Source organism: Coccinella septempunctata, chromosome 8, assembly GCF_907165205.1.
Source record: "Coccinella septempunctata chromosome 8, icCocSept1.1, whole genome shotgun sequence".
Taxonomy (NCBI): Eukaryota; Metazoa; Arthropoda; class Insecta; order Coleoptera; family Coccinellidae; genus Coccinella; species Coccinella septempunctata.
In genome coordinates, this window is record NC_058196.1 from 28,885,357 (window position 1) to 28,912,152 (window position 26,796).

General features: G+C 37.2%; 3 protein-coding genes across 3 annotated transcripts; 1 reads left to right on the forward strand and 2 right to left on the reverse strand.

Annotated features, from left to right (window-relative positions):
- Positions 1-1,301: 1,301 nt before the first annotated feature.
- Positions 1,302-8,637, reverse strand: LOC123318402. Its single transcript, XM_044905014.1, has 8 exons — positions 8,526-8,637; positions 5,713-6,876; positions 5,355-5,600; positions 4,969-5,134; positions 3,967-3,988; positions 2,144-3,290; positions 1,779-2,030; positions 1,302-1,547 (listed from the first exon to the last, which is right to left on the reverse strand). The coding sequence occupies exons 2-8, from the start codon at positions 6,863-6,865 to the stop codon at positions 1,381-1,383; spliced, it is 3,153 nt and encodes a 1,050-aa protein (XP_044760949.1). The 5' UTR covers positions 6,866-6,876; positions 8,526-8,637; the 3' UTR covers positions 1,302-1,380.
- A 483-nt stretch (positions 8,638-9,120) lies between these two features.
- LOC123318454 (nucleoporin p54) lies at positions 9,121-26,066 on the reverse strand. The gene is given in 9 exon segments (XM_044905073.1): positions 9,121-9,455; positions 9,516-9,635; positions 9,694-9,950; positions 10,135-10,433; positions 10,512-10,788; positions 10,896-11,022; positions 11,025-11,284; positions 11,374-11,928; positions 25,911-26,066. Coding segments are annotated over 9 exon segments (2,169 nt in total). The 5' UTR covers positions 25,951-26,066; the 3' UTR covers positions 9,121-9,221.
- On the forward strand, positions 16,522-21,127 carry LOC123318453. Its single transcript, XM_044905072.1, has 2 exons — positions 16,522-16,686; positions 17,588-21,127. The coding sequence occupies exon 2, from the start codon at positions 17,903-17,905 to the stop codon at positions 20,858-20,860; it is 2,958 nt and encodes a 985-aa protein (XP_044761007.1). The 5' UTR covers positions 16,522-16,686; positions 17,588-17,902; the 3' UTR covers positions 20,861-21,127.
- Positions 26,067-26,796: the final 730 nt, after the last annotated feature.

Sequence of the window (26,796 nt, forward strand, 5' to 3'; positions counted from 1 at the left end):
CCTATCTGCCTCCGTTTAGATTTTCATCTTGGAAATGGCATTTTTCAAAAATTTGCGAATTTCAATCTGCGATATCTCCTGTTATATTCGTCTGATCGAATTGGGATTTCCGGTTATATAATCAGCGTTGCCTAGGCTTCCACCCTAGCACAAAAACTAGATTTTGAAAATCTCGATTTTTTGGGTCAAAAATGAGCAAGGGGTTAGACCCCCCTAAAATGACCTATTTGGTACTCTGTCTGAAAATTAGGATGTTCCATTACTATCCTAGGATATGAAGTGCATAGAATTTGTTTTGAAGATTCTAGAAAACCAAATAGTTGATGATTCAATAGAGAATTGCACTCCAGAGAGCGCTTCGAAGTCAACTCGAAAATGAAAAGTGAAAAAACAAAAAACATTATTTTCTCCTAAACAGGGCCAGATATTTGAAATTTTAGTATGAAAATATAGGTTTTCTAACACGCTGAATCTATTGCGAGTATTTTCGAAAGCCTATCTGCCTTCGTTTAGATTTTCATCTTGGAAATGGCATTTTTCAAAAATTTGCAAATTTCAATCTGCGATATCTCCTGTTATATTCGTCTGATCGAATTGGGATTTCCGGTTATATAATCAGCGTTGCCTAGGCTTCCACCCTAGCACAAAAACTCGATTTTGAAAATCTCGATTTTTTTGGGTCAAAAATGAGCAAGGGGTTAGACCCCCCTAAAATGACCTATTTGATACTCTGTCTGAAAATTAGGATGTTCCATTACTATCCTAGGATATGGAGTGCATAGAATTTGTTTTGAAGATTCTAGAAAACCAAATAGTTGACGATTCAATAGAGAATTGCTTTCCAGAGAGCTCTTCGAAGTCAACTCGAAAATGAAAAGTGAAAAAACAAAAAACATTATTTTCTCCTAAACAGGGCCAAATATTTGAAATTTTGGTATGAAAATATAGGTTTTCGAACACGCTGAATCTATTGCGAGTATTTTCGGAAGCCTATCTTCCTTCGTTTAGATTTTCATCTTGGAAATGGCATTTTTCAAAAATTTGCGAATTTCAATCTGCGATATCTCCTGTTATATTCGTCTGATCGAATTGGGATTTCCGGTTATCAGCGTTGCCTAGGCTCTCACACTAGCACAAAAACTCGATATCACCTCTAGAGAGCTCGTCGAAGTCAACTCTAAAATGCAAATTGGAAGAATAAAAAAAATATTTTCACCAAAACAGGGTTAGGTTCATGAATATATGTTATTATAGATTGTATAGTAGCAGAGGACTAATTGAAATTCAATATATTTTAATCCAGTGTCCAATTACAATCACAATCTTCTTGTTCATTTTTGTATTACAACGATAAGTAAGCTTATTCGGTTTTTGTTCCTGTCATACTCTTGAAACATGAAACCAAACTCCTTCAGTGGGCGTCGCCATCATCGATTTGGTAGAATACTGGGGAGGATAAGATGTCTTCTCTCGATCTAACGTTATTTTGAAATCTTTGATAATAGTCGATAATATAGTTTTCACTTGTGTGACACCAAGTCGCATTCCTGGAATAAAATTAAGATCAGGTGGAAATGCTTATCTGGATTCTCTGAATTGCAGCAAGGTGACAAAATTAAATCATAAGATGAGCAGGTAACCCAGGCTGTGGAGTTTCAAGGCTTGCAGACACACAGTTGACACATACTACCTTTCAAGGAGATACATATCTCATCCAGAAGCCTGCGTTCACTCCCACAACATCAAGAAAGTCGTCCAAACTCTTCATTTATACTCACCGATACACATCCTTGGTCCTTCACCGAAAGGCAAAAACAAATTATTCGGAAGAAACTGCTTATTTCTGGGACTAAATCGATCTGGGTTGAATACTTCGGGATCAGGATACAGATCTGGATCATGGTGTATTCCCAAGACTGGAATGAACACCAGAGTGTCTTTTTCAATAATCTGGTCGCTGTCAGGGGTTTTGTAGTCTTTTGTACATATCCTCGGAAGCGTTGCGCCAGGTGGATATTTTCTCAGCGTTTCTGAAACATTTTTTTCATCATGTTGAGGAGTAGGAGTTGTAAATGCAATAAGGAATTGTTTCTTTGGACCACACCCGATGCTTTGATAACTAATTCAATAAGTAAAAACAAACCTTTCACCACTTGCTCCAAATACTCCATCTCAGCAACAGCTGCATAGGTCAATTCTCCTTTGTGTTCTGCTAAAACACCTATGACCTCCTTCCTGACCTTATCCTGAATGTCCTGGTTCAGGGACAACTCCAACAAAGCGTAAGTTGTAGTAGAAGAAGAACTCTCGAAGCCAGCAACAAAAAACGTGAAAACGTTACCAGCCACTTCATTCAAAGACATCGTAAATTGGATCATACCTCCCTCAGATTCACTTTGTACACCTGCAGTTTGCATTTCCATGAAGAACTGGAGGAAATCATTACTTTTGATGCCGTGGTTCAAACGATAATCAACTGCTCTTGATATTTGTTGCAAAAAAAACTTCTCGATGTCCTTCTGATTCAGTTTATACCTGATAGCTTCCAACCATTTCCTTCGTATGATCATGGAGAGTAGGAATTTGATTGAGGCTAACGGAGCTAGTTCAACAGCTTGTTTCCCGTATCGCCTAAACTCACAATCTGGATTTTTAAAAGTGTTGATTTCTAAGCCCAAAGTGTATGAGGCTATCACATTCATGAAGAATCGTTGAGAGTAATCTTTCATATCGATCGATTTGTTTTGTTCAATCGTATCACTCAAGATTTGCCCAATTTCCTTGAGACTCTTCAACATCAGTCCAAACATCGTTTTCAACTTCACTGGGGAGAATAGCTGAGTGATTGCAGCTCTAGTCAATCTCCATTTCTCGTCCTCAATCAGAAAAATATTTGCGGTAAGAGGATCATCTCTTTCGTTCACATACAATCCATGATTCATGAATTGAGATGAGTCCCTGATCAAGATATTCCTGATCAATTCAAGATCAATGGGAATCCAAACTGGTTTTCCGAACAGATACATGCCACAATGTTTTAACTTCATTTTCCTAGACTCCAAGTAGATTCTTTTGGTCATTTCGAACAGTGTTTCTTTCTGTGTGACCACTGTTAGTATGTTCCCGAAAGGTATGACAGGCTCTGGTACACTTGGTATGCCTCGTCTTCGCCAGTAACGGAAACTCCATTTATAAAGAATTATGATGCTTGTGATTGATAGGAGTATCAGGTAGAAGGATACTTGGATTATGGTATTAAATGTTTTTTCCATTGAAGTCTCTGGATTCATCTGGAATCAAAAAGGAACTTCGGATGTGAAGAATTTGTTTCTGTGCAAATACCATCAGTTGAATCACGACATACAATTCACGAATGTTTGTTTTACAAAAAAAAAAAACAGATGAACCTGAACGAATAGATTGGTTGCTTAAAGATTTCTTCATCAATAAGGAGACTGCTTGCATATGGGTACTATACACAGAGAGTGTTCTTAATGGATCGACATACCTGAGCTCATATGCCGAGATGAATCAAAAATGATATCAATATTTCAACTCATGCATACAATCCTTTTCATTCACTCGAAATATTGTAGATATTAGATATGTTTCAAACAAGCTAACTCTTCACAATTCCATAACTATTCAGTAGCATCTATTAAAAATGAGGTGTGCTTTCCATATGAAATCTTTTTATGGGTCATCAATAGTTTATATCTCGCTATAATTTCCACATTATGTTCATACTTACATTGTTTTTGAGGTACTTTATTCCAGTGGAAAGAAAATTAAAATTAAAAGAGAACCATTTGAAAAGCTACTGTGCGACAATTCATTCACAAATACTCTGATTGTGTTAGGTGTCAATTGAAAATAAGAAAGAACTAGGAGTTTAATAGGTCATAAAGAAGTTGTTTCATTTGCATGGGTATTCGTGGTATTTAGATAACCTTCTTAATAGTTCACTGCTTCGCATCTCCTTAATAAGCTGAAGATAATTAATTCGTTTAATAATCACCTCATTGTGTTCATAATGAAATTTATTGGATATTTTTTCGACAATATGTACTGAAAACAATATCCCAGTGTTTCAAACCAGGCCGTGTGTTTTTCTGTATTAAATTTCACACATAAACATCTAAAAAGTGATAATCATAATCATAATTCCTCCGTCAAATGAAACAGCAATATAATATAATAGTATATTATTTAACGTGCGGTAATGTAGGTCATAACTCACGCAGATGAAGTTTGCAGCGCGAGCCGTAGGCGAGTGCTGTAATTCATCAAGTGAGTTATGACCATTACCGCAAGTTGAATACTATACTTTATCTACGACTTTAATAATAAATACTGAGATACAAGTACAGAGAAAGAACTCTATTGACAAATCTCAATACTTACCTATAACATATAAAAATTTTAGTTCAAATTTTCCGGCAATAAATTATATGGCAACATTAGCAGCTTGTCTTATTTCTGGAGGTGCACATAATTCTTCTTCATCTTCATTATCTGAATTAATTGTTTCCAGCAAAATACTCTCAATAATTAGGTATCAACTTAAATTCGAAACGTCAAAATTATTCAAGTGACATTCCTCCCCTCAATAACAATAATGGACTGTTCCCTTTCGGCCAATCGGCTTGTAGAAGAAGCAGAGAGCCACCCTGATATTCGGTTCGTAAATAATTCCAAGAATCTTTTCCGATTTATTATAGTGAGTTATAGTAGTGAGTTATTATAACTCACGTTGTTGGTTTCCAAATACTATTAATTGCTCAAAAGCAGTTGAATAATGAATATATAGTTTAATAGGAGTAGATAAACATGTATAATATAATCCTTCCTATTTATGGGATAATACAAAAATGTACTTGAAAATATTTCAAATATTTGTGAGTTCCACGTTCCAAAAAGAAGTCAAATAATCAAATTTCATTCAATATGAGGTGAATAATCAGTTACTGAATTTTGGTCATGTTCAACCAAACTCCATCTTTGGCAGTTGTAATCAAGGCTTTCGGTGCATATTTGATTGGTATCTCGGTTTTTTGGGTGTTAACTGTAACCCTATGGTTTTTAATCACAGTTGCTAGTGCCACTTTTGTTTGAATCATCCCGAATCTCTTTCCTGGAATAAAAATCAATTAATTTCCCTTCTAAGAAGAAAAGTGAATCAAAGGAGTCATGATTACATCTGCAATGTTCAATTAGATAGAAAATATGTAGCAATGGCTATGGTGAAGCAAAAAACAAAGATTTATTTAAACGAAGAAATTGCTCTATGCTTGGTAGATCTGATATGTTCTTATTCGTTATTCAAGTGACTGCATGAAAAAATAAAGGAATACCTATGCATATCCTTGGTCCTTCTCCAAAAGACAGGAAGGCTATATTGGGAATAGTGTTTCCATCACTGAATCTATCTGGATCGAATTTTTCTGGATCAGGGTAGATGTCAGGATCATTCTGTACACCAACAATGGGTATCATAACTAAAGTGTCTTTCTCGATCACCACTTCACTACCAGGTACTTCATAATCTTTGGTACATAACCTTGTTACCATTGCTAATGGTGGGTATTTCCTGAGAGTCTCTGAAAAAATAACACAGTAAAATAAGTCAAACACACCACTTACGTTAGCGCAAGAATGATTACTTTATACTTTATTTAAATCTCTATATGACAAAAGGTGTAACACACTTACCTTTTATCACCTGGTTCAAGTAGTTCATCTCCATACAAGCCTCATATGTCATTTCCCCGTTATGTTTCTTCAGAACTCTCCTCACCTCTTCCCTAGCCTTATCCTGAACATCTTGATGCAACGCGAGTTCCAACAATGCGAACGTAGAAGTTGTTGAAGAAGTCTCGAATCCAGCTAGATAAAATACAAAAATTTGAGCTGCCATCTCTTCTACTGTAAGGTGCATATCCATTCGTTTTTCAGCTGAAGTTTCAGCTCTCACACCCTCTCCAGTATCCATAACTTTACCAGTATTCTTCAGCTGTATCAAGAGCTGTATGAAATCTTTCCGTTGGATGTTATTCTTCTCACGGTAATCGATGGTATTCTTCACCAAGTTCATGAAGTATTCCGTGATATCAGGTTTGATCAACTTAAATCTCATCTTCAGCAAAAGTCTTCTTGGAATGATGAAGGAAATCAAATTTCGAAGAGCTTCATATCCGGTATCGTCGAAAAATCTCGTCCCTACTTTTCTCAAATCCGAATTTGGATTTTGTATAGAGTTCACTTCTAAACCGAAGGCTGTTGAGCAGATTACATCATTGGAGAACCTAGAGATGTAGTCTTTGATATCGATGGCCTGTTTTGCAGCCTCTGCTTCTTCTATTATCTTCTCTAGATGGCGCGCATTCTCTATTACCAGGGGAAACATCATTTTGATCTTTCCTGTGGTAAAGGTGTGTGACAATGCCGCTCTCATTCTTCTCCAGTTATCATCTTCGAGAGAGAAAAGATGGGCGGATAGTGGATCATCCTCGCCATTAACATAGAAACCATGGTTCACAAAATGGGAAAAATCCTTGATTAGGACGTTGTTCAGAAGGTCTATATCAACAGGCATCCAAACTGGTTTTCCGAAAAAATAGAGACCGCCATGTTTGGCGTTGTTCGATTTTATGAAGTTATAGGTGTTCTTCGTCAATTCGGGAAGTGTTTCTTTCTGTTTTACCAGGTTGGTGATATTTCCCAGAGGTATTTGTGGGTTTGGTACATAGAGAACTTTCTTGCGCCTCCAATACGACAGGTTGTGTTTGTAAAGTCCTAATAACAACACCAGAGCTACAGCCAGTAAAGCTGCGATAATCTCGATGAGAACAAGTGTGACTCCCATATTTCATCAATCTGCAAAACATAAAGCAACAGAAATAATAAAAGATGTTGAAGTTGACTAGTGAAGGTAACCAAATGAAAATTGTGAATATTTTCTTTTTCCAAAAAGGTCAAATATTCATAAGTCAATTGAGCTCTTTGAATTGATGATATTTTTATGGTATGTAATAGTTATAATGAAGAAAATACTGAAACAAGAAGATGAGATGTGTTTTTATAATGGAAATAACCTTCCCTTCAGAGAAAAAAGTAGTCCCTTCTGGTTAATTTTGTGATGTTAGAAACGGTCAATTCAAAATAAGCGGGTGACATATTTTTTTTTAAAGCCGTGAATAATAAAATAAATTCCTACAAATTTGGGCAAATCTTCATGAAGCAGCAATAAATTGAACTATTTGAACCTACCTCACACTACCACCAAAAAGATTACTGTGGTTGTTTCCAACAGGATTTGCGATCTGCCGAAACTAGAGAACCAGTTTTTTGAGATGTTACACTGACGTAGATGAGGAAGTATTCTTTTTCGATCATTACCTACCTATCCTAATTCGTGTGATTAATTGAACATTTCAGAAGGCCATGTATTATACATTCGTGCAAATCATGATTGCAGGTAGTTAAGAGCTTGTCTCGTTTTTCTGCATGCTAATAAAGTAAATATATGTTTTCATTCAAATGGACAAAACGCATCCCAGATTCGTTAACCAATTTAATATTCATTGTATAGGTACTATTGTATAAGTAGAATCTGGGGAAGTTCTATTATTTCCATATTTCTAATTATCTATGAAGTTTGAGATCCAAACATGATGCGATTAACGAAATGAAAAACACTGCAAGTTTCAAACCAGGAAGTAATCAATCCTTGTGTAGCTAGATATATTAACGAATGAATCTTATCATGAAACATTATTGCATGATGAATACCTTATTTTCAATCTTTCTCAAACCAGTCGTCATTTAAAAAAATAAAGACATTTGTACTCTGGTAAAGATATGTCGCAGCATCTTTGTGGAATTAAGAATGATCCCCTCGAAGATGTCATTTCCATTTCCAAGTCAATTAGGTTGAAATCAATCAATTTTGGAGATGATAAAATTCATTTCCATCATAACTGATTTCCCTATCAATGTAAATAATATTCGAGTGGTCTCCTTTGTCAACTAATCTTACTTTATCGAGTAATCTATCATCTGATCATTATCTACAAACGAGTGCACAGATTCTAATATTGAGCAGGACGAAACATTCAACTGGCCCTCTTGGCCGTTTCCTATGCATGCAGCTATGTGGACGTTTTTTTGTGTGTTCATGTTTTTAGAGAGGATAGACCTTGATATGTATCGCATGCGATTGTTAAATGTGGACGTTTTTTTTTGTGTTCATGTTTTTAGAGAGGATAGACCTTAAATATGTATTGCATGCGATTGTTAAATCATTCCATATGCAAAAGCTTTTGGTTTTCGTCTTGATTTATTGTATTGATGCTATCGAGAGCCATAGTAATGCTTTGCACCAAATAAGACGATCTAAATTTATTATTCAATTATGATTTTTTTTTCATTTTTCATTATCACTCGATTGAAGTCAAAAATAGGAATATTTTGTCTGTAATCTCTTGAGAATTTGAATTGATCAAATCAAAAATTAAGCTACTCACCTAGGTGATGTATTTGAAACAATTCCAGGCAATATGAGACTACGATTCTGTTGTCGCAGTTGACTAGCTAGTTAAAACAAACTTTATATAAACAAAACTAATATCATTTCGGAATAATCCCATTATATAAGATTCCCCATTATAATCTGTAAAAATACACAATCTTTAATTGAATCCTTATCGACACTTTTATATGAAGTATGTACATATACTTATGTTGCATGAATGCCTATGCCGAAATACCGTTCACTTCAAACATACTTTGTTTTAGATATTTTATAATCTTAATGTACATAATAAGTATGTATCAGTTTTGGTGAAGAGTGAAGAGAATTTTTTTAAATTTTGTCGTATTGTAAGGAGATATTTTGAACGAATTTCATTTCAGGTTTTGGAAGAGGAAATTCCGCGAAAAGATTCATTTTATTTAGGTTGTTCTACAGTACGCCACCTTGTGGTGATTTGTAAAAATGAAGTGTTTTATGAGAGTTTTCCCTGTATCAGCAACAATACTCCAGCTCAGACTGGTTAGTCTGAGTTATATGATTCTTGTTTCAGTTATATACTATCTTCAGAAAGAAAAATAAAGGAGAACTTGGAAAATAATATTCATTTATTAAAATCGAAATTTCATCAGTTTATACATCCAACAACATCATACTTCAATTGAAAAAATTCAAAATACTCAAATTAAACTCATAAAAGAGGAGCTTTGGCTTTTAAAAACTGATTCATTCCTTCAGATATTATCTTCAAGGCTTGCAAGTCAGTGTTGATGATGTTGATCAGATGTGAAATCCCACTCTGCTCCATTTGCAAGAATTGCTTGATGTCTTCTTGTACTTGAGGATCTATGTTGTAGTGCTCGTTGTATTGACGTCCAATGTTCCCAACAGTTTTTATGCACGACATAAGTTCGATCAGTTGACCCTATTGAGAATAAAGTTGAATTATTCTGTTTTGATTTCAGATACGAAAAGAAATATATACCTTGAACTGTGTTGGTGTATTCAAGTGAGCATTAAGTGTTTCCAGTCTTCCTTTCAGTAGCTCTTCCTCTGGTTGAATAGTGAAACCAACTTTTCTAGTGCACTCTTGTTTAACCAAAACCTTGAAAAATACAAGAAAATGATTGTATGAGAGGAATATGAGAGAATATTTCATTTACCCTGAGGATCCTATGTTGCAATTGCAGGAATTTCTGTTTCAAATCTGTAATCTGCGCAATAGAGGCTGCGTGCTTCTTCCTCAACTCTGATATATCCTTATCCACTTTCTGCAAAAATGCCTTATGAAGACCAGTTTCATACTCTTGATTGTGCATTCGGCTCTTCAAGTCTGTAAAACCGTTTATGGCAACCGGCATGTACTTCTTTGGGTTTGGATTGTCGATCTTTGCTGCCTCCCACATCTGCGTATCAATTCCTGAGGTGATAAAGAAGAATTTTCAAAGTGCTACGATCCTTCTCAAACATATTTAAAAAAAATGAGATTAAGATGATAAAAAACAACTTGACAACGTTGCAGATGTTGACGAAGTGTAGATTTTCTGAGTGAAGAGTGAAATTATTCAATTTTGATGGTACCTCTAGGGGAGAAGGTGTGTTACCTGGTGGCGGTTTGCTCAGATATTCCTCCAGTTCCGATTTGGTGGGAGTCACGTAGGCGCAAATGTAAGACACGCCTACGTTGGTCAACTGTTGCTTCTGTGCGGGCTGGTTCAGGAAAGCGGATAAATCAGTCGCCGGTATTTTCCTACTGGTACCCGTGACTCCTTTTTCGGAAACGACTATCCTCACTTCCGTCTGATTATCGTTCAACCCCCTTATGTCATCCACGACGACCGTCAAATTTGGTTTGTTGCCCAAGATTCCACTGATGCCGTTGACAATTGCATCCTTTTGAGCCCTGCCAATACGAAGGAATTGATATACAGTTTCAGTAATCCAATTGAGTAACAAACAACTATCAGGTGACTATAAATACCTTATCTCTGATTCCTTCTTATTGAACGTCATCTTGACCATTCCTTCAGAATTGTCAGCGTCAATTATTATGTTGTAGCCGACGGCCTTGAAGCGGAAGAGTGGATTGGCGCTGGTATACTGCACTTGCTGATTAGGACCATAGTACCCTTTGCCAGTTCCCCAGCTCGCTTGTAACATGTTCCATTTCTTGATGATGTCATCTCTCTCATCGTTGAATATATTGACCGCATAGAATGAAGCTAATACCTGTTGGAGATGGTTGTCTGCAGCAGAAACTGAAAATTTTATTGATTAGTACTGTCAGGCTTGGGTAGTATTTGAATAACTTCTAATATGTAGTAGTATTTCAAATGTTGGATTTGGAATAAAAATATGTAGTTACCTTGAGTTTGCTGTTCCTGAGGTTTGGCACCAAAAGGCGCTCCAAGATTAGATCCAAACAGAGATGGAGCTGTGTTCGTTCCGCCAAATCCTGTAGTACCACCGAACCCAGTGAAGCCGGTAGAAGCTGAAAACGACGAAAGTTAACCAAAACGAATTCGATTCGAATCGCAAACTCACTTGAGGTAGAACCGAAGCCGCCGAAAAGGTTAGACGATTGGGTTCCGGTGCTCCCGAACAATCCGGTACCTGCGGTTCCTGTACCGAAACTCGAACCGAATAAAGAGGGCGCTGATGTCGTTGTCGTGGTGCCGAAAAGACTGGGAGTCGTTGAGGTTCCAAATAGGTTGGGTGCTTGGGACGTTGTTGCTCCAAACAGTCCTGTGCCTCCTGTGGGAAAGAGTGTAGCACGATTAATAAAGAATATTTTTTCAAACAGGGCTGTTTCACTGTTTGCCAGTTCACAGCACACATATTACCTGTAGCTGGTGTCGAGAATAAACTAGGGGTAGACGTTGAAGGTGCCCCAAACAAACTCGGCTTGCTGGTTGATGCGCCGAAAAGACCTCCTCCAGTAGTACTAGTCGTGGAACCAAAACCAAAGGAGGGGGTCGAGGTAGCTGCCCCTCCAAACGTAGACCCGAAGGCCGGCGCAGAAGTAGCTGGAGCGCCGAAGCTGCTTCCAAAACCCGTGCTGGTACCGGCACCAAACGCCGACCCAAATCCTGACGTTTGCGATGTAGCACCGAAACCTGACGTCTGCGCAGCGCCGAAACCTGATGTCTGGTTGGCGCCGAAGGCGGGCGTCTGAGAGGTCGCGCCGAACGCTGGAGTCTGAGAGGGGGCGCCAAAAGCTGGCGTCTGGGACGCGCCAAACCCGGGCGTCTGAGCTGTGGCGCCAAACGCTGAGGTCTGGGCGGTAGCACCGAAGGCGGGCGTTTGGGACGCCCCGAATGCTGGGTTGGAGCCGAAGCTGAAACCTGTGGAGGCTGTGGTGGCTGGAGTTGTGGAGAATGCTGTGCCGAAGCCAGTGGCTGGAAGAAAAAATTCATCGTTAGTCGAAATATTCTGTAGGTTGGAGGAAATCCAGGAGCTGGAGATACTACACTTAATAATATGACGATTAAGCTTAACTTGCCCTAAACAGTGATACAAGATGATCTCTTTTGGAATAGGTGGTTGAAACGAGGTCCCACAATCCTCACACCAGTACCTGTAGACGCAAAGAGCCATCGGTGAACCAAGTAGGCATGATCAGCCTATTTGGTGTTGACCATAGGTGTTTATCAGGGACAATTACCCTGTAGGGATCGTCAAAGCAGAAGCTGGTGCCCTATATTTCTCCTCTATGGAGAAAAGATGCAATTGCATCCTCAAACATCTTGAGAGCCCTCCAGTGCCACGTTAACCAATTCAAAAAAGGTAAAACTAATAAAATCCTCCTTAGAAACGTTCCCACACTTGGAGAATTTTCGAAGTTGCCAATTCTTTGCTAGGTGGACAATCACACTCTGATTGAGCCTAGTTTTTAACCTCACTCACTGATTTAATTCTGTCAATTTCTCAGACGAGTTAACCTTTTTCTCTGAATAATTGTAGAGAATGACACCTGGATGGAATAAATTGCAATATTGGACGATATTCCTCAGTATAGTTTCAAAACTGAAAAGCACCTTGGGAGCCTACACATCAAATAATAATGAAATGGGGCAAAATAAATTGACGATATTAAGTTCAAAACGCAAGTGCTGATCTATAGCTTCAACTGTTAAAAAAACAGTTTACCCCATTGCAACATCTCAAACAGGGGAGAAATACTGTTAACAACTTTTCAGTGAAAGATCAAAATTGTAATAACTTCCCTTCTCTTCGAAATGACCCAGACTTTCAAACGCTATCGAGAACCTCGTTTATTTACGTCGAGGAAATTGATAATATATGTATGTAATATGAAAAAATTCAGACTTCTTTTCCTCCAAACGTAATGTGGCTACTACTACTAATAATAGCATTTCGATCTATATCTTGAGGAAATAACAACTATGAAAGCAGGATATCAAAAATTTTTGTCGCATCAGTCCTAAAAAACCAAGTGAACCGTTGAATAGTGGGAGACGAATCCAACGGATAATTTGTGAGATGAACTAATTTTGATAGTGAGAAGTTGAGAAAATAATTTCGAGAGTCAGAGGATGTTCGGATTTGGGAGTTCAAAGGTGAGGTTAAATTTTGATCCAGCATATATGCGAATATAGAAAATACTCAAGCGAAAAGAATGCCCTGGAAATTTTATACAACTTATGTGTTATTTCCACACTCTTCTAATACCAAATTTTCAAATTCTACATGAAAATTGAAAAAAAGATGTATGAGATTCAACCAAAAATGGAAATGCCCCATTGATTTTTCGTTTTGAAATCTCTTGAAAATGAAATTACTCTTGTGGACTAATACTCAATTATAAGTCCCAAAAACCCTGCATACCAATTTTGAAAGTTTTTGAAGCTGAATGAATTTTAGCATCTCTATTTCCATAGAAAAATGAAGCTAAAGCAGGTGGAGAATTTGGATTGCCCGGTTTATCCTTGGGAGGAGCAGAGAAATCCCTTGGTCAGGGTATAGGACAAGCCTCTAACACGCTCAAAAATACTGGCAAAAAGGTGGAAGATTTTCTGTTTGGACACTCTGGAAACAAAAAAGTCAGCGATGAATCATCAGCTGTAAGTTTCTTCGTTTGAAGCATTGCGGGAAATGCCCCATTAACAGTTAATACATTTTAATGTTTACCGCAGAAAAATGAAGCGAAAGCTTCTGGAGGCTTTGGCTTGCCCGGTTTATCGTTAGGAAAAGCAGAAAACACACTTGGACAGGGTTTAGGACAAGCCTCTGATACACTCAAAAATACTGGAAAGAAGGTAGAAGATTTGCTGTTTGGACATTCTGGCAGCAAAAAGCAGAACAATGAATTATCTATAGTAGGTTTCGTTTTCTGAATTGCAGAAATTGATAAAAGTAATTCAATGTTTTTCTTGTTCAATTTGCAGAAAACTGACGGAATTCCAGATTTATCCCTAGGAAGAACAGAGGAAGCTGTTCATCGAGGTTTAGGACAAGGCTCAGATACGCTCAAAAACACAGGCAAGAAGGTGGAAGATTTGCTATTTGGACATTCTGGAAGCCATAAAGACAAGGATGAATTATCTACAGTAGGTTCCACAGTTAAATTCACGAGAATTGTCGTTCTTATCATATCTCACTTTCATGATTCACCCATTAACTTCACAGATAAATAAAACGAAACTAGGAGGTGGCTTAGGATTACCAGATTTGTCCCTAGGCAAAACAGAGGAAGCTGTAGGTCAAGGTTTAGGACAAGCCTCAGATAGGCTCAATAAAACAGGCAAGAAGGTGGAAGATTTGCTATTTGGGCATTCTGGAAACCATAAAGACAAGGATGAATTATCTACAGTAGGTTCCACAGTTAAATTCACGAGAATTGCCGTTCTTATCATATCTCACTTTCATGTTTTCCTCATTAACTTCGCAGAGAAATAAAACGAAACTAGAAGTTGGCTTGGGATTACCAGATTTGTCGCTTGGAAAAGCAGAAAAAGCTGTTGGTCAAACTTTAGGGCAAGCTTCAGATACGCTCAAGAATACAGGCAAGAAGGTGGAAGATTTGTTGTTCGGACATACTGGAAGCAATACAAGCACCAATGGATTATCTATAGTAGGTTCAGCTATTTGAAGCATGAAAATATGAATGCTGTCACATAATAGTAACACCAACATCATCATTCCTTTCATCAACTAACATTATTAGTTTTTCCTTGTTCCACTCACTCAAATAACTCAAACACATACCATTTACAGGGAGTCCCAGGAATTGGAGATGCCTCATTCGGGCTGAACCGAAACGATTCTATCACCCTTCATAAAAGCACACAAGTACCAAATTTTCCTCCACCCAGCACAATCTCTGGAACACCTGGCCTTCCTGGTGTTTCTGATGTAGGAAAAAAGGTGAAAGATGATATAGGAAAAATAGGTAACAAAGTTGAGAAAACTGGGAAGAAAGTCGTTGATTACATTTTTGGAGGGATAAATTCAACCACATCTGATACCTTATCTCTTGGCGAAACATCAAATGCTACCTTCAAAAATGATAGAGCAACATCAGCACCACCAAATGTATCTTCAGCAGACCCAAATCTGTTCGGTGGAAACAAAACAGCGAAGAATGTCCTTGGAGGTTTCGATACAGAAGCTGAGAACTCTACTCTTGAAATAACCCCTCAACCAGGAATCCATTTAAATGCCAATATTGGTTTGAATGGGTCATCTCTAGATCTTAACACGAATGTAACTCCCCGTACCACAGTAATTCCCCATCCTCCCCCAGGGTCCAACACTACCTCTCCGGAGAGTTTATCAGTATCAAACAATGTCCACGATGGTTTGGCAAAAGTGGAAGGTGCAACAGAAGAAGCATTGCCTGGAACAACTAGTTTTAATGGAAGTTTCAACGAAGAAAGCCATGGCAGTGAACACTTGGGTGTCTCAAAATTACCAGCCTCAAACTCATCTTCGATAGACGATATAACAGAAACGACTGTACTTGTTATGAATACAAAAAAACAAAACGAAGAAAATGTCAGTAATAAACCAAATGAAACAATAACAACTCTTAAAACTACTACACAAGAAGAAGGTAGCCTTCTAGGCAAAAATGAGAAAAGTAAAGTTGTGATTCCATCACCAACATCCAATCTTCTGACTACCACTGCTGACAGAGGTAAAAGTAATAGTGAATTGAAAGTAGGTAATTTTTTGTACGCATTTCTTTTGCAGATACGGCTGTTTTTGGAGCATCAGAAAGTTCCAACACAGAAATTTTCGGAACTGACAATTTTAGTGCTACAAACAGTTTGGACAGCTCTGACGCTGGTTTGTTTGGCGTTTCTGAAGTTCCCCTGAATCTAAGCACCAAATCTGAGGAAACTTTGAAAAAAATTGAGGATATTTTACAAGGAAGTGGTACCATCACAACAATATCTGCTGTAGGAACTGATAGTACTATCCCTACAAAGGTAAAAGTAATGGTTGAGTCTGGTACCTCAATCTTTAAGGTACTCAGGGTGTCCCAATGAAATTGATACGGATCAAAGTACGAAAACACTGATCTATCAAGTAGTGCAGCTTCTCTAGGATAGTATAACTGGGTCACTAATGAAGCTTCCAAAACAATTTTTGTATCCTACTCTTTGTCTTTTTAGGTTATCGCCTATTACAATACGCGAAATTATTTATTATCTCTCCCTCAAATATTTTTAACGACGTTTTGAGAAATTTTTCAAGAATAGCATAGACTTGGCATTATGTCAAACAATAACAGTGACTGAATAAAACGACCCCTTGTGAGGAATCTCTTTCACAGGCATCAATGAAATCACATTAAAGCGAATAGAATGAAATGATTAACATCTTGTACTCACAGAACATTATGTTCATTTGTGATCGTTATTTTTGCTCCCACTATAGGTGAGTATTGAAAGGTTAGGCTGAATTTTGTGATAGGAAATGAAACACGGAAAAGGGGATATATAATATATGATATCGCGTTGGTGCTTTATCACAGGATATAAGTTTGTTTTGTTGAATTGAAATCTAATTCCTTGAAGTCTAGGAAAATGGTGCAAGTTAATGCGAATTGTTGAAGACATGAAAAATGAAGGTTAAAACTGTTTTTTCCATAATGGGCAATTCAGAAAAAGTGTTTTAGTTCTCTTTCTGTGAGTATATTTGTCTAAATTCCATCACAACTAGTTAAGGAATGAAAATAGAAGTATTTAGCTCGGATTTTTCGAATACATCTAATAAAATATTGATTATTTGTTCCTGACTAATATAATTTCATCTTGATATCGAATGAGAGAAAAATATACCGTTCATGATTCAAACACTCAAACAAATAAGTAAAAATTTCATTTATGCTGATGGTCTCATTGCTTCGTTGAGAAGAAGTTACCTAATCCCAACTTGATTCATGCACCAAGTTCAGAAAATCAAAGACAAGCTATGAAAAGTTCCAAATTTCAATTCCCTACATTGACAAGTTCGAGAGTTACTGTTTTGGCATAAATTACGATAAAACTTACAGAATGCAAGAAATCATTCCTAATACACCCCATATGATTTGAATAATCGAAAAGCCACGAAAAACAGTTCATTGAATTTGCTAAACGACATGTTCTTTTCGTAATTACACCCTGTACAAATCAAATTATTTATGTTTTGTATTCTTGATAACATCGTCCTGTTGGATATGATATTATCAGATGAATATTTATACTTTATTCATTTAGCATTAAAGCATACAGGATGTTTCTTAGTATACCATATCTCAAAAATGTTTGATTTTGTTTGGAGACGCAGCATGTAACAGTTCCATTGAAAACTTACCTTGTCTTCAGTAATTAATTAACCTTTTCGTGCTAGCACGTGTTACAAAGGAGTAGAGCAAGTTTTCAATGAAAAATATGATATATCACTGTTCCAGCCCTCTAACAATTTTTTTTCCAAATTCTTCATCCAAGAAAACCCTAACTCTAGCCTTTCAAATATTTGAAAAGCTTCCATAACTCACATTTCAATCTCTGTCATTATTTATCATACGAATCTCCATAATTTCAGGACAAAATACCAAGTGAGAAACCAAATTCAGTCTTGAACCGACCGCCCACATCAAATAAATTCACTTACACCAACGAAGTGACCAACGAGGACTCGTTGACCTTGAAACCAACCACCAATTTCGAAACCATAGAAGTCGGCAAGACCACTACCCCTCAATCTAACGACTCCAGTCCTGCAATACTACCCCCCTTCATCGTAGTTTCCAATAAAAGCAGCAGTATTGGAGACCAGAACACCCCACGGCTACCCCCCACAGTCTTCGATAAACCAACAGGAGAAAGGGCGCCATTCATACCAATTTTACCGCCACCAATGGAATCTTCGACAGGTGGTCTCATTGCTTCGACTCCATCAAAAATTCCTCACACTCTGGCACCTAGGGCCATGACACCAACATCTGGGAACTTAACGCCTGTAGAATATGGAGCTGTAGGGGTCGGATGTGTCTTGATTTTCGCACTCATAGCTTACATCTATCAGAAATACAAACAGTACACAACAAGCAGCGCTGGGGGCTCGTATTCTCCAATGACACAACATAGGAATGCACCAGGTCGAAAGAAATCCAACAGAAGCGAGGGAGGACATTCAACCAACGAAGATGGCGCAACAGGGATCGAAATGAATGCAATCAATTCCGACATGGTGGTCGTGGAGCTGGCCACAGAGGTCAAAACGGTCGAAGAGGTCGTGGAGACTCCAATAACCAAAACGATCGTGAATGGTCTTCAGAAATCGTCATCAGCTGAAAATCACGATACAAAACAGTCAAGCTCGTCCACCCCAGATACCATCGAAGTAATTTCGGAGGTTCATAAACCTAAATCTATGGAAAAACCTCCAAGGAAGTCCAGGACACCAAACAGTTCACCAGAAAAATTCACATCGGACAAAACTTCAGCCTCAAATTTAAATGAAGATTCACTCAAAACTGTCACTCATGCCATCGGTGGCATACTCAGAAGCCAAGTTCCCGACGAAACAGAAAACCAAACATGTGGTCAGCAATCTAACGAAGAAGACAGTAGTGGAGATTCTGATGAAAAGGGTGTGAGTTTGATAGGAAAATTAGTCCCTACAAATTCTACAGGAAACAATGACCAAAATATAAACTCAGAAGATGTTGAAACTGAAAACAATACACCAGAACAAGAGGTGACATCTGATGGCGAACCCTTATACAGAAGCCTCGAGAGAGAAGTAGACGCGGGTAGCGAATATTTTTCAGCGGATGAACATTCCGATGCCAAGAACTCACCTCCAAGGTCACCACTACTAAAAAAAGGATTCGAAGACATCTCTACTAGAAACCTGAGAGCTGAGGATGTTTATAACACCGAGATCATAACGGAAGATGGAAGAAGAAGATCGATCGAAGAAGATATCGCTGAGTCTATTGAAGAAAAGAAAGATGATCAGTTTTCATCAGACACAATCGAAGGTATACCATCATCAAATGAAGCTGAAATTGAAGATTGCTCAAATGAATCTACGCAGCCAAGTGCTCCTATACTATCGCAGGAAATTTGCTCAGACTTTACTGAAAATGACTGCAGTAGGAGTGAAACTGATCAAATCGGCATACCAAAAGAAATCCACATAAAAAACTTGATAAACACTGAAAAAACAAACAACCAGCGTTACGTAAAAGAAGAAGCTGAGATGATAATAGATGATATCTTGAAAACATCGCAACTAGACGCACTGACAATCCAGTCAATAAAGCAAGATTTAGGCGACTCTGAGTCTGGAAAGCAAAGAGTGAAGTGGTCAAACAATTTAGAAAATATCAGCTATGTTTCTTCGATCATCGACAATGAAACTCAAGACCAACCCAAGAAAAAGGCGAGTTGTGACTTGGATTCATTCACTTGGACAGAAATACCAACTGATAAGACTGATGAAACCTTAGATCTGGAACCTTCCGAAGAGGATGATGAAAAAGTCCAGATTCAAGAATCTTCGATGCTATATATTCCGGAAGATTCAAGCAACCTCACGAAGGAAGATTCAAGAAATTCCCAACTGGTTGATGAGAGTTTGGATAATGATAAGACCAATGTTGTCGAGGATCACGAAGAAGAAGCATTTCCAACAACACCAGATGAAGTCAATGCACAGATTTTCGACGCAGACTCACTGTCGGAAGAAAATTCATCTTATTATGCCCAGAAAATCAATTCACCAAACCCCTCACCGTCTTCAACAAACGAAGATTCGTTTGTGGCCACTGATCAAAATATTGGTTCAATCGATGAGGGATTCCCTATGGAACACAGATTCGAATTCATTCCTCCAAGACAACCACAAATATTCGAAGACGATCTGATTGTGTTCTCCAACTCTGACCAAGAATCCATTTCACCACTGTCCAATTCCACCGCCGAATTTAATGCCGCAAATGAGGAACACCTCATCGCTATGAGCAATGAAAATTACCAACTTAATATTGATCCGACCAATGCAAGTAACGACATTTCCGAAGAAATTACCCCAACGGTTGAAGAAAACGTGGGGAATCGTACCAAATGGTATGTGCCTGACGATGAAATCTCTGAACTAGATCTCAAAATTGAGGCAGATAAACCTGGCGGAGGTCTGTACATTGTACTGAGCGAAGAAGAACCAAAACTTGCACCAGTAGAAAACGTGGCAACACCAACAAACTCACGTGAGACAAGTGAACAAAACATTTTCGAACCTCCCAGAAAACCCAAGAATGAGATTAAGAATTTCTCCAACATCTCCTACGCCTTCATAGAGGTAAATGACGATCCTAGGAACGAAGGATGGCCAGAGCATCTTCCAAAAAATATACACTCAATTTCAGGTGTTGGACTTGTCAAAACTGCTGACAATGGATCGTTGTTGCATAATCCCTTGAAGGAGGAAGAACCAGAAGTTATACCATCGACTTCGGGGTATAAAAACGACGCCATTACCCCAGATAGCCAACCAAATACCTCTGAAACTGAAACCACCACTACCCCAGCCCAAAAACCCATCCCTAAATTCATCATACCAAATATGGACGGAAGATTATCGAGGAAAAAAGCATCGAGGAGAAGACAGATAAAGTCGTTAGACTCAGGTGTCCATCATTATTACGGTGAATACTTGAGTCTTGCCGAACTACCTGAAATTGACCATGAAAATGAGAAGAATGAAATTGAGGTGAAGCAAGAGACAGGGGTGATTGAGGATGTGTTAACTATAAAACCAGATGGGACAATAACTCAAGAAACAATTGTCATCCCTAATTCTAATTGAATGATGATATTAGTATAGGAGTTTCTAGTTTAGTTCAATGTTGTGTATTTACATGATAGCTTGATATAATAATATGTTCATTTTGTAGAATGTTGATATGCAAGTTTCTTAAAATTAAATCTAAGGTATATTAAAGGACTCCAAGGACATTATTCGATGTATCTGAATCCATTGACTGATTATTCATGATTTTTCTTGTAGAATATTCCACATCAAAGCAAATGATAAATATTTTGAATTCAAATATATTTTTTCCTAATTTCCAAATAGAATTTTTGTACCCATATTCGACAAAAAGTATGAAAAATTGCTCTCACTGACCAGAAATCTTAATTCCTCGTTTATACCAGAGTATCTCAAATGATTTCCACAATTAACTCGATTTAGTAGGTAGGTATAAATATGACATTTTTGAGGAGTTATTTAATCTCTGAAACATATCTTGAAGGGTTGTGAGGCTTAAGAGAGGCTTACTATTTTCAAAATGCAAAAACATTCTTGAAGAATTATGGAATTATATCTCAAATTTAGAGAACTGAACTGAGTAACAGAAAAATCATATAAGTTAATTAAAAAAATTCGGGCAGAGAGAGCTTGAACGCGAATCCTCCAAGCTCCAAGCCTTTGAACTACACATTAGAGTACTTGAGGTAGATTCAAAGCGAATGAACTGAATTTTACTGTGACAATTAACAGAGTAGAATGTCCCAAAAGTTTCCATCAAACAGAGGTGAACACATTTGATATCACAAAGATCTCCTTGGTGTTAGATCCTCTGCCTCTCAATTATGAGGTTCTCCATGTCGAGAAATACATTTTTTCAGTTGAAGTTATTACCTCAACAGAAATATAAACAGGTGTAATAACAGGACCAGTAGAGTAATAGCATGGCAACTCTGAATCAAAGCAGAAATATAATAAAAATCTCGTTATCTGAATGATTTCCCTTCTTAACAGAATCGACTACTTCAGATATAATTATTCAAGCAATTTACTGTTTCCACTTCAGTATATTCAATATCAGCATAACATTCCTATGAATTGGGAAGACCGCAAAATTTTCGTAAGTTTCCTGTTTTCAGCTGCCATAACCCTTGTAACAATCATGAACGACCTATTTATATCGGGGAAATTGATAAAAATTAAGTTTTGATTTTCCTAACCTTAAACCCATACGAATCTGTCTAGAATGATATCAGTATCGCAGTGAAAACTTCGATGGACACATTCCTCTTCGAAAACAACGATGCGTAGTAAAGTTTCGTAGTCAGTTACTTGTGGTGGATCGGCTCTGACAGGTAATTTTAGGTAGGTGTGCAAAAATCATGATGTTTAATATTCAATCACAATATAAATTTATAGCTACAAGGTTTTTTTTCTATAATGAATTGAATCTCACCATAACTATTTATCTATATACTTATATAAATATTAATGAATGTTTTTCTTTGGTAAGCACTTGTCACTTTCTGTTTTGCAGAAGTATGCGGTCAAAGAGAGGGATGCCCACCACTTCAATAGGTCTTCCACCATACTTCGCCAGATCGAGGTATGTAACAACTGGCGAAGACCTAGTGATAGACCACCAAAACAAGAGGATAGTTTCATTACCGACTGTCACAGACAAAGCTACACTTGTTGACAATCCGATAAAACATATTGCCATAAGAAGCGTCAAAGATCAACTGCTGAACAAGGCGGAAAATGCCATACTGGGTGTTCAGAGTCAAGCCTCGAATGATTCAGGAGTTCATCCTGGTATCCTTTACGGAGGTCCAGCAGGTGGCATCCTTGCCCCCATCGGCGTATACTTTTACAGAATTTTCAAGAAGAAATGGAGGCGGAAGAAAAAGAAGAAGAAAAAAACTGAAGATAGCGACGACGAAAGTGAAGAAGAAAATGAGGAAGAGACCGTAAGGAGCACTATAACAACAGCCATAAGCAGCCGAATCTCCAACGCGAGCACCTCTGTCGTTAATCACATAAAAGGAAAGTTCGCAGCAACAGGCTCCGCTCTGGTTGACGATCTAAAGGCCCAAGCCATAGCTCAAGAAGAAGAAATGCTGGAAAATATAAAAACCACGATGTTAGAACAAGAGGAGGAATTGATGACGGACATCAAAGAAAAATTCGCCAAAACCCAAAAAAGCCTGATGCAAGACATTAAATCCAGGTTTTCCATCTTCGAAAAATCTCGAAACACCGAAACGTTCGACAAAAAACGAAAAGAAGAAGAAACTTTAATCAGGCTCTCCGACAGTGAAGAAGAACTGATGAACACGGTCAAACGAAGAATCTCGAATGCTCAAGACGCTTTGATTCCAGAAATCGAAAGAAGCATTGAAACAACAAACGAAAACATCATCAGAAACGTAGAGAATAATCTTCCAGAAATGAAAGGTCATACTTGGAATAGCTTCAAAGCTAGGATGAAAGATAGGAGTGGGTGTCTCTTCAATGAGATCAAGTCCATTCTGACCTGCACGGAGAATAAAATCATCGACGATGTGAAATCCCATATCGAAGAGGTCAAAACAGATGAATTGGTAGAAAGAAACTCAACAGCTACTGATGAAATAAGAGTTGAGATTGTCGAACCTTCAGTGAAACACATAGAAACCAGAGTGCAAATAGAAAATACTGAAGAAAAATCGATATCCCTACAGCCAAATGAAGTAAATGAGTCACAAGAAGTGAACGAAATCTCCCAAAACCCTTGGAACCAGTATGAGAAAGAAAACATCACAATGAATGAGATTAAAAAAGAAGAATTCACTGATGAAATCATAGGAGATACTTATAATACTGGAGAACATGTCATAATCGTAACTGAATCTGAATTCCAGCCTAAAAAATTAGGTTGTCCTCTAATCTCTACAACATCTGCAAAACAAAGTGCAGAAGCTGAAGATTCACCTGAAACCACTAGTAGGTTGAATAAAATTAAACATAAAATAACGGAGATACCTGGGCACTTCTTGAAATCTTATTCAAAGATGGCACCTGACAAAACACAAGCTGAAGAGAAGAAAGAAGAAATACACTTGAACATTGGAAAAGATACAAATATATCAGAAGAAGCTATACAAAGAACATCGCCGATTCCGATACCATGCATTCATGGATCTAGATCCTACCATCACCCAATAACTAAAGACGCTGTTTCTGATCAAAACCTCCTAGACAGTAACAGCGATAAGTCCTCCAGCGAGGACAAACAAGACGAAGAAGAGAATTCATCATTTTTCGACAGAATGAAAAATTCTGTGACTCACCTTCCCTTCAATTTCAATTTTTCTGGCATACCAGAGAAGGTGAAGTCTTTCATCGAACCGACCAAACGCGACATCGAGACAAAACTTACAGAGATCAAAGTGGTAAGCCACGAAAACTCCTGTGATGTGCCACCATCGCTGATGTCAGATGAGGAAAGTCAAACAAGTCTTGAAAAACAGGACGATGAAACCAGAGAAAATGTATCGAGGTTGATCGATAACACAGAACATCCACCATCGAGGAGATGGATTGTTTTGGAATATGAAAACGAAGATTGGCCCAAGCATTTACCAAGAAAAACTGATCCAAAAGAAGATAAGGTATCAGATGAGGATTTTAAACCTTCCAAACTGAGATGGTTGGAATTCGTTGAAGAGGATGTCGGCTCTTCATGGCCTAACCATCTCCCGAAAAATCTCCATGGCCAAAAAGACACAATGAAGGGGGAAAACAGTCGTAATCATATGAAGAAGAAAAGGAGGAAGTTGAAGAACGAAGATTCGGACTCCGAAGAGGAAGACGATGAAGATCTTTCAAAGGAAACCCATCTACTGAAACCAATAAAGACAGAAGACGACAGAAAAGAATCAGTAGTGTCAAGCGCATCTGAATTTTCAACAACCTCTAGCGTTGATTTCACTTCTAGTGGTACCCTAGAAAGTTCAACAAGCTCCAAACTACCAAATTTCGAGAGAAAATCGAAGAAGAAAGATAGGAATGCTAGACTCAAATCATTGGACTCTGGGATACATCATTATTACGGTGAATATATTGCCATAGAATTTCCTATTTCAGATTCAGATAGAAACAACGTTGCTTGTGATAATAATATCACGTTGATAGAAGATAGATCGAATTCGACTGAAAAAAATTGTATACGAGAGATTTCGAATGGATCAGAAGGGGGATCATCAGGTGGATCATCAGAAAACTCCCAAGAAGATGTGAAATCTGTCATAAGCTCAACAGAGGCAAACAAGGAGGAAGAAGTTAGAAATGATGATGCAGCACAACATTCTAATGAGGTTAGTGAAGACCTCGGAGGTTGCTATGAGGGTGTTATCGTCAGTCTGCAAAATTCCAAAAGATCCGCTTGACCAGAGATGCTTAGTGAATCAACACAGCTATAACTTATGGTGGATGAATTACAATAAGATTCTTCGTGGATTGTCAGCTTTTTTATTAATGTTATTCATCATTTCAGTCAAAATTTATTTGTAGGTATCTAATGTAGATTTAAGGATGATTATAAATGAATAAAATTAAAATATGAATAAAACATATTACTTTATCGTCTTTAATAATGGACCTCTACATATCATTAGAGAAATGGATACTTACCATCAATAGTTATAGTGTGGTTGCTAAAGAACAATGTAAAGCCTCTTTTTCTTTTAATGTACCCTCTATATCTCCCAAATTGTTAATAAATTCCTTATTTCTAGGAGAAATCGTTATGAATTGCTGCATGGAACATGATAAAATTAAAGAAAACTGCGCAGATAATAGTAATAGATCAAGGATTCATAGAGGTGATGTCAGAAATATAGACTTATTCTCAATATAAAGTGGATCAAAGTAGACACTCTAGAGTAGAGAAACCTTCTCTTTTACGTGTTTCATCATGTTGTTTTGAAATATTTTTGAGATTTTTCTCCTCGTGAGTAGAAATTGTTACATTTATTGCAATTTGACTAAAAAATTTTATTTTCGCCCTTTCAAAAAAAGTGAGTTTGTTCATTTAGAGAGAGATAAAAAAGAGAATTTGACTCACTCTTACTAGGACCTTTTTGTTTTCCCCTCAAAAAGAACATTTTCAGAAATTTAAAATTCACACACAACACATATAACACCATAAAACGACTACAACTAGATAAATATAAATGATGAAACAGCTGTTCTCATATAAATATTATTGGAAGTAACTAGTTGAAACGGATTTTCCACAACAAAACCTTCAAAAAGACAGCGACTATTGTCATTGTAATTAATTTATAGTTAAAAAATAACTCCGCTCAACAAAAATCCTGATTGTTTTTTTTTTAATTTTACTATAAGTGATGGGAAAGAAATACTTACTTTTAAACCTTTTCCTTGTCTCATAGAGTTGGAAAAATATCGATTTCTTGATTTTTCAGTACAGAAATCGTTAACAGAAGTTTAGGAGCATCGATATTGATGAAAAATCGAAAATGGATGAGTATGCTGATATTGATCAATTTAAGATGAAGTAATTTTTTTATAATCATGACAACATCTGCACTTTTTACTTTTGAAATTCGTTGTTTTAGCTTGTTAAGGGTTTCGTTGAAATTAATGAAAAATAGACAATACTTTTGAATATTTATTGATAAAAAAAAGCAACTCAAGTTTTCAACATCGAAGTATGGAATGGGGTTAAAAACAAATCATATCAAAACTTTGTTTGATTTTCATGATTTCGAATTATAGATAAAAAAAGTAAAAAAGTACCCAGGTTCTCTTCTATAAGGGTATATGGAAAAAATATTATGTTATTAACAGGATTTTGTTCTAAATCAACCAATATTTCAACTCAAAAAGAAGCTCCTGTCCATCACTTCTTCAGTTTTATATTTTCTCAATCAAAATTCATTTTTCTAGAATCTGAACCCTTCCAAGGAATTTTCCATTTAAAACAT

Coding starts and splice junctions, on each gene's coding strand:
- LOC123318402 (XM_044905014.1), bottom strand. CDS start 6,865: ATGGGAGTCACACTTGTTCTCATCGAGATTATCGCAGCTTTACTGGCT. Junction 3,989..4,968: donor TTGAACATGACCAAAATTCA/GTAACTGATTAT, acceptor AATTATCTTCAG/CTTATTAAGGAGATGCGAAG. Junction 2,031..2,143: donor TTTGGAGCAAGTGGTGAAAG/GTTTGTTTTTAC, acceptor AAAATGTTTCAG/AAACGCTGAGAAAATATCCA.
- LOC123318453 (XM_044905072.1), top strand. CDS start 17,903: ATGGAATCTTCGACAGGTGGTCTCATTGCTTCGACTCCATCAAAAATT.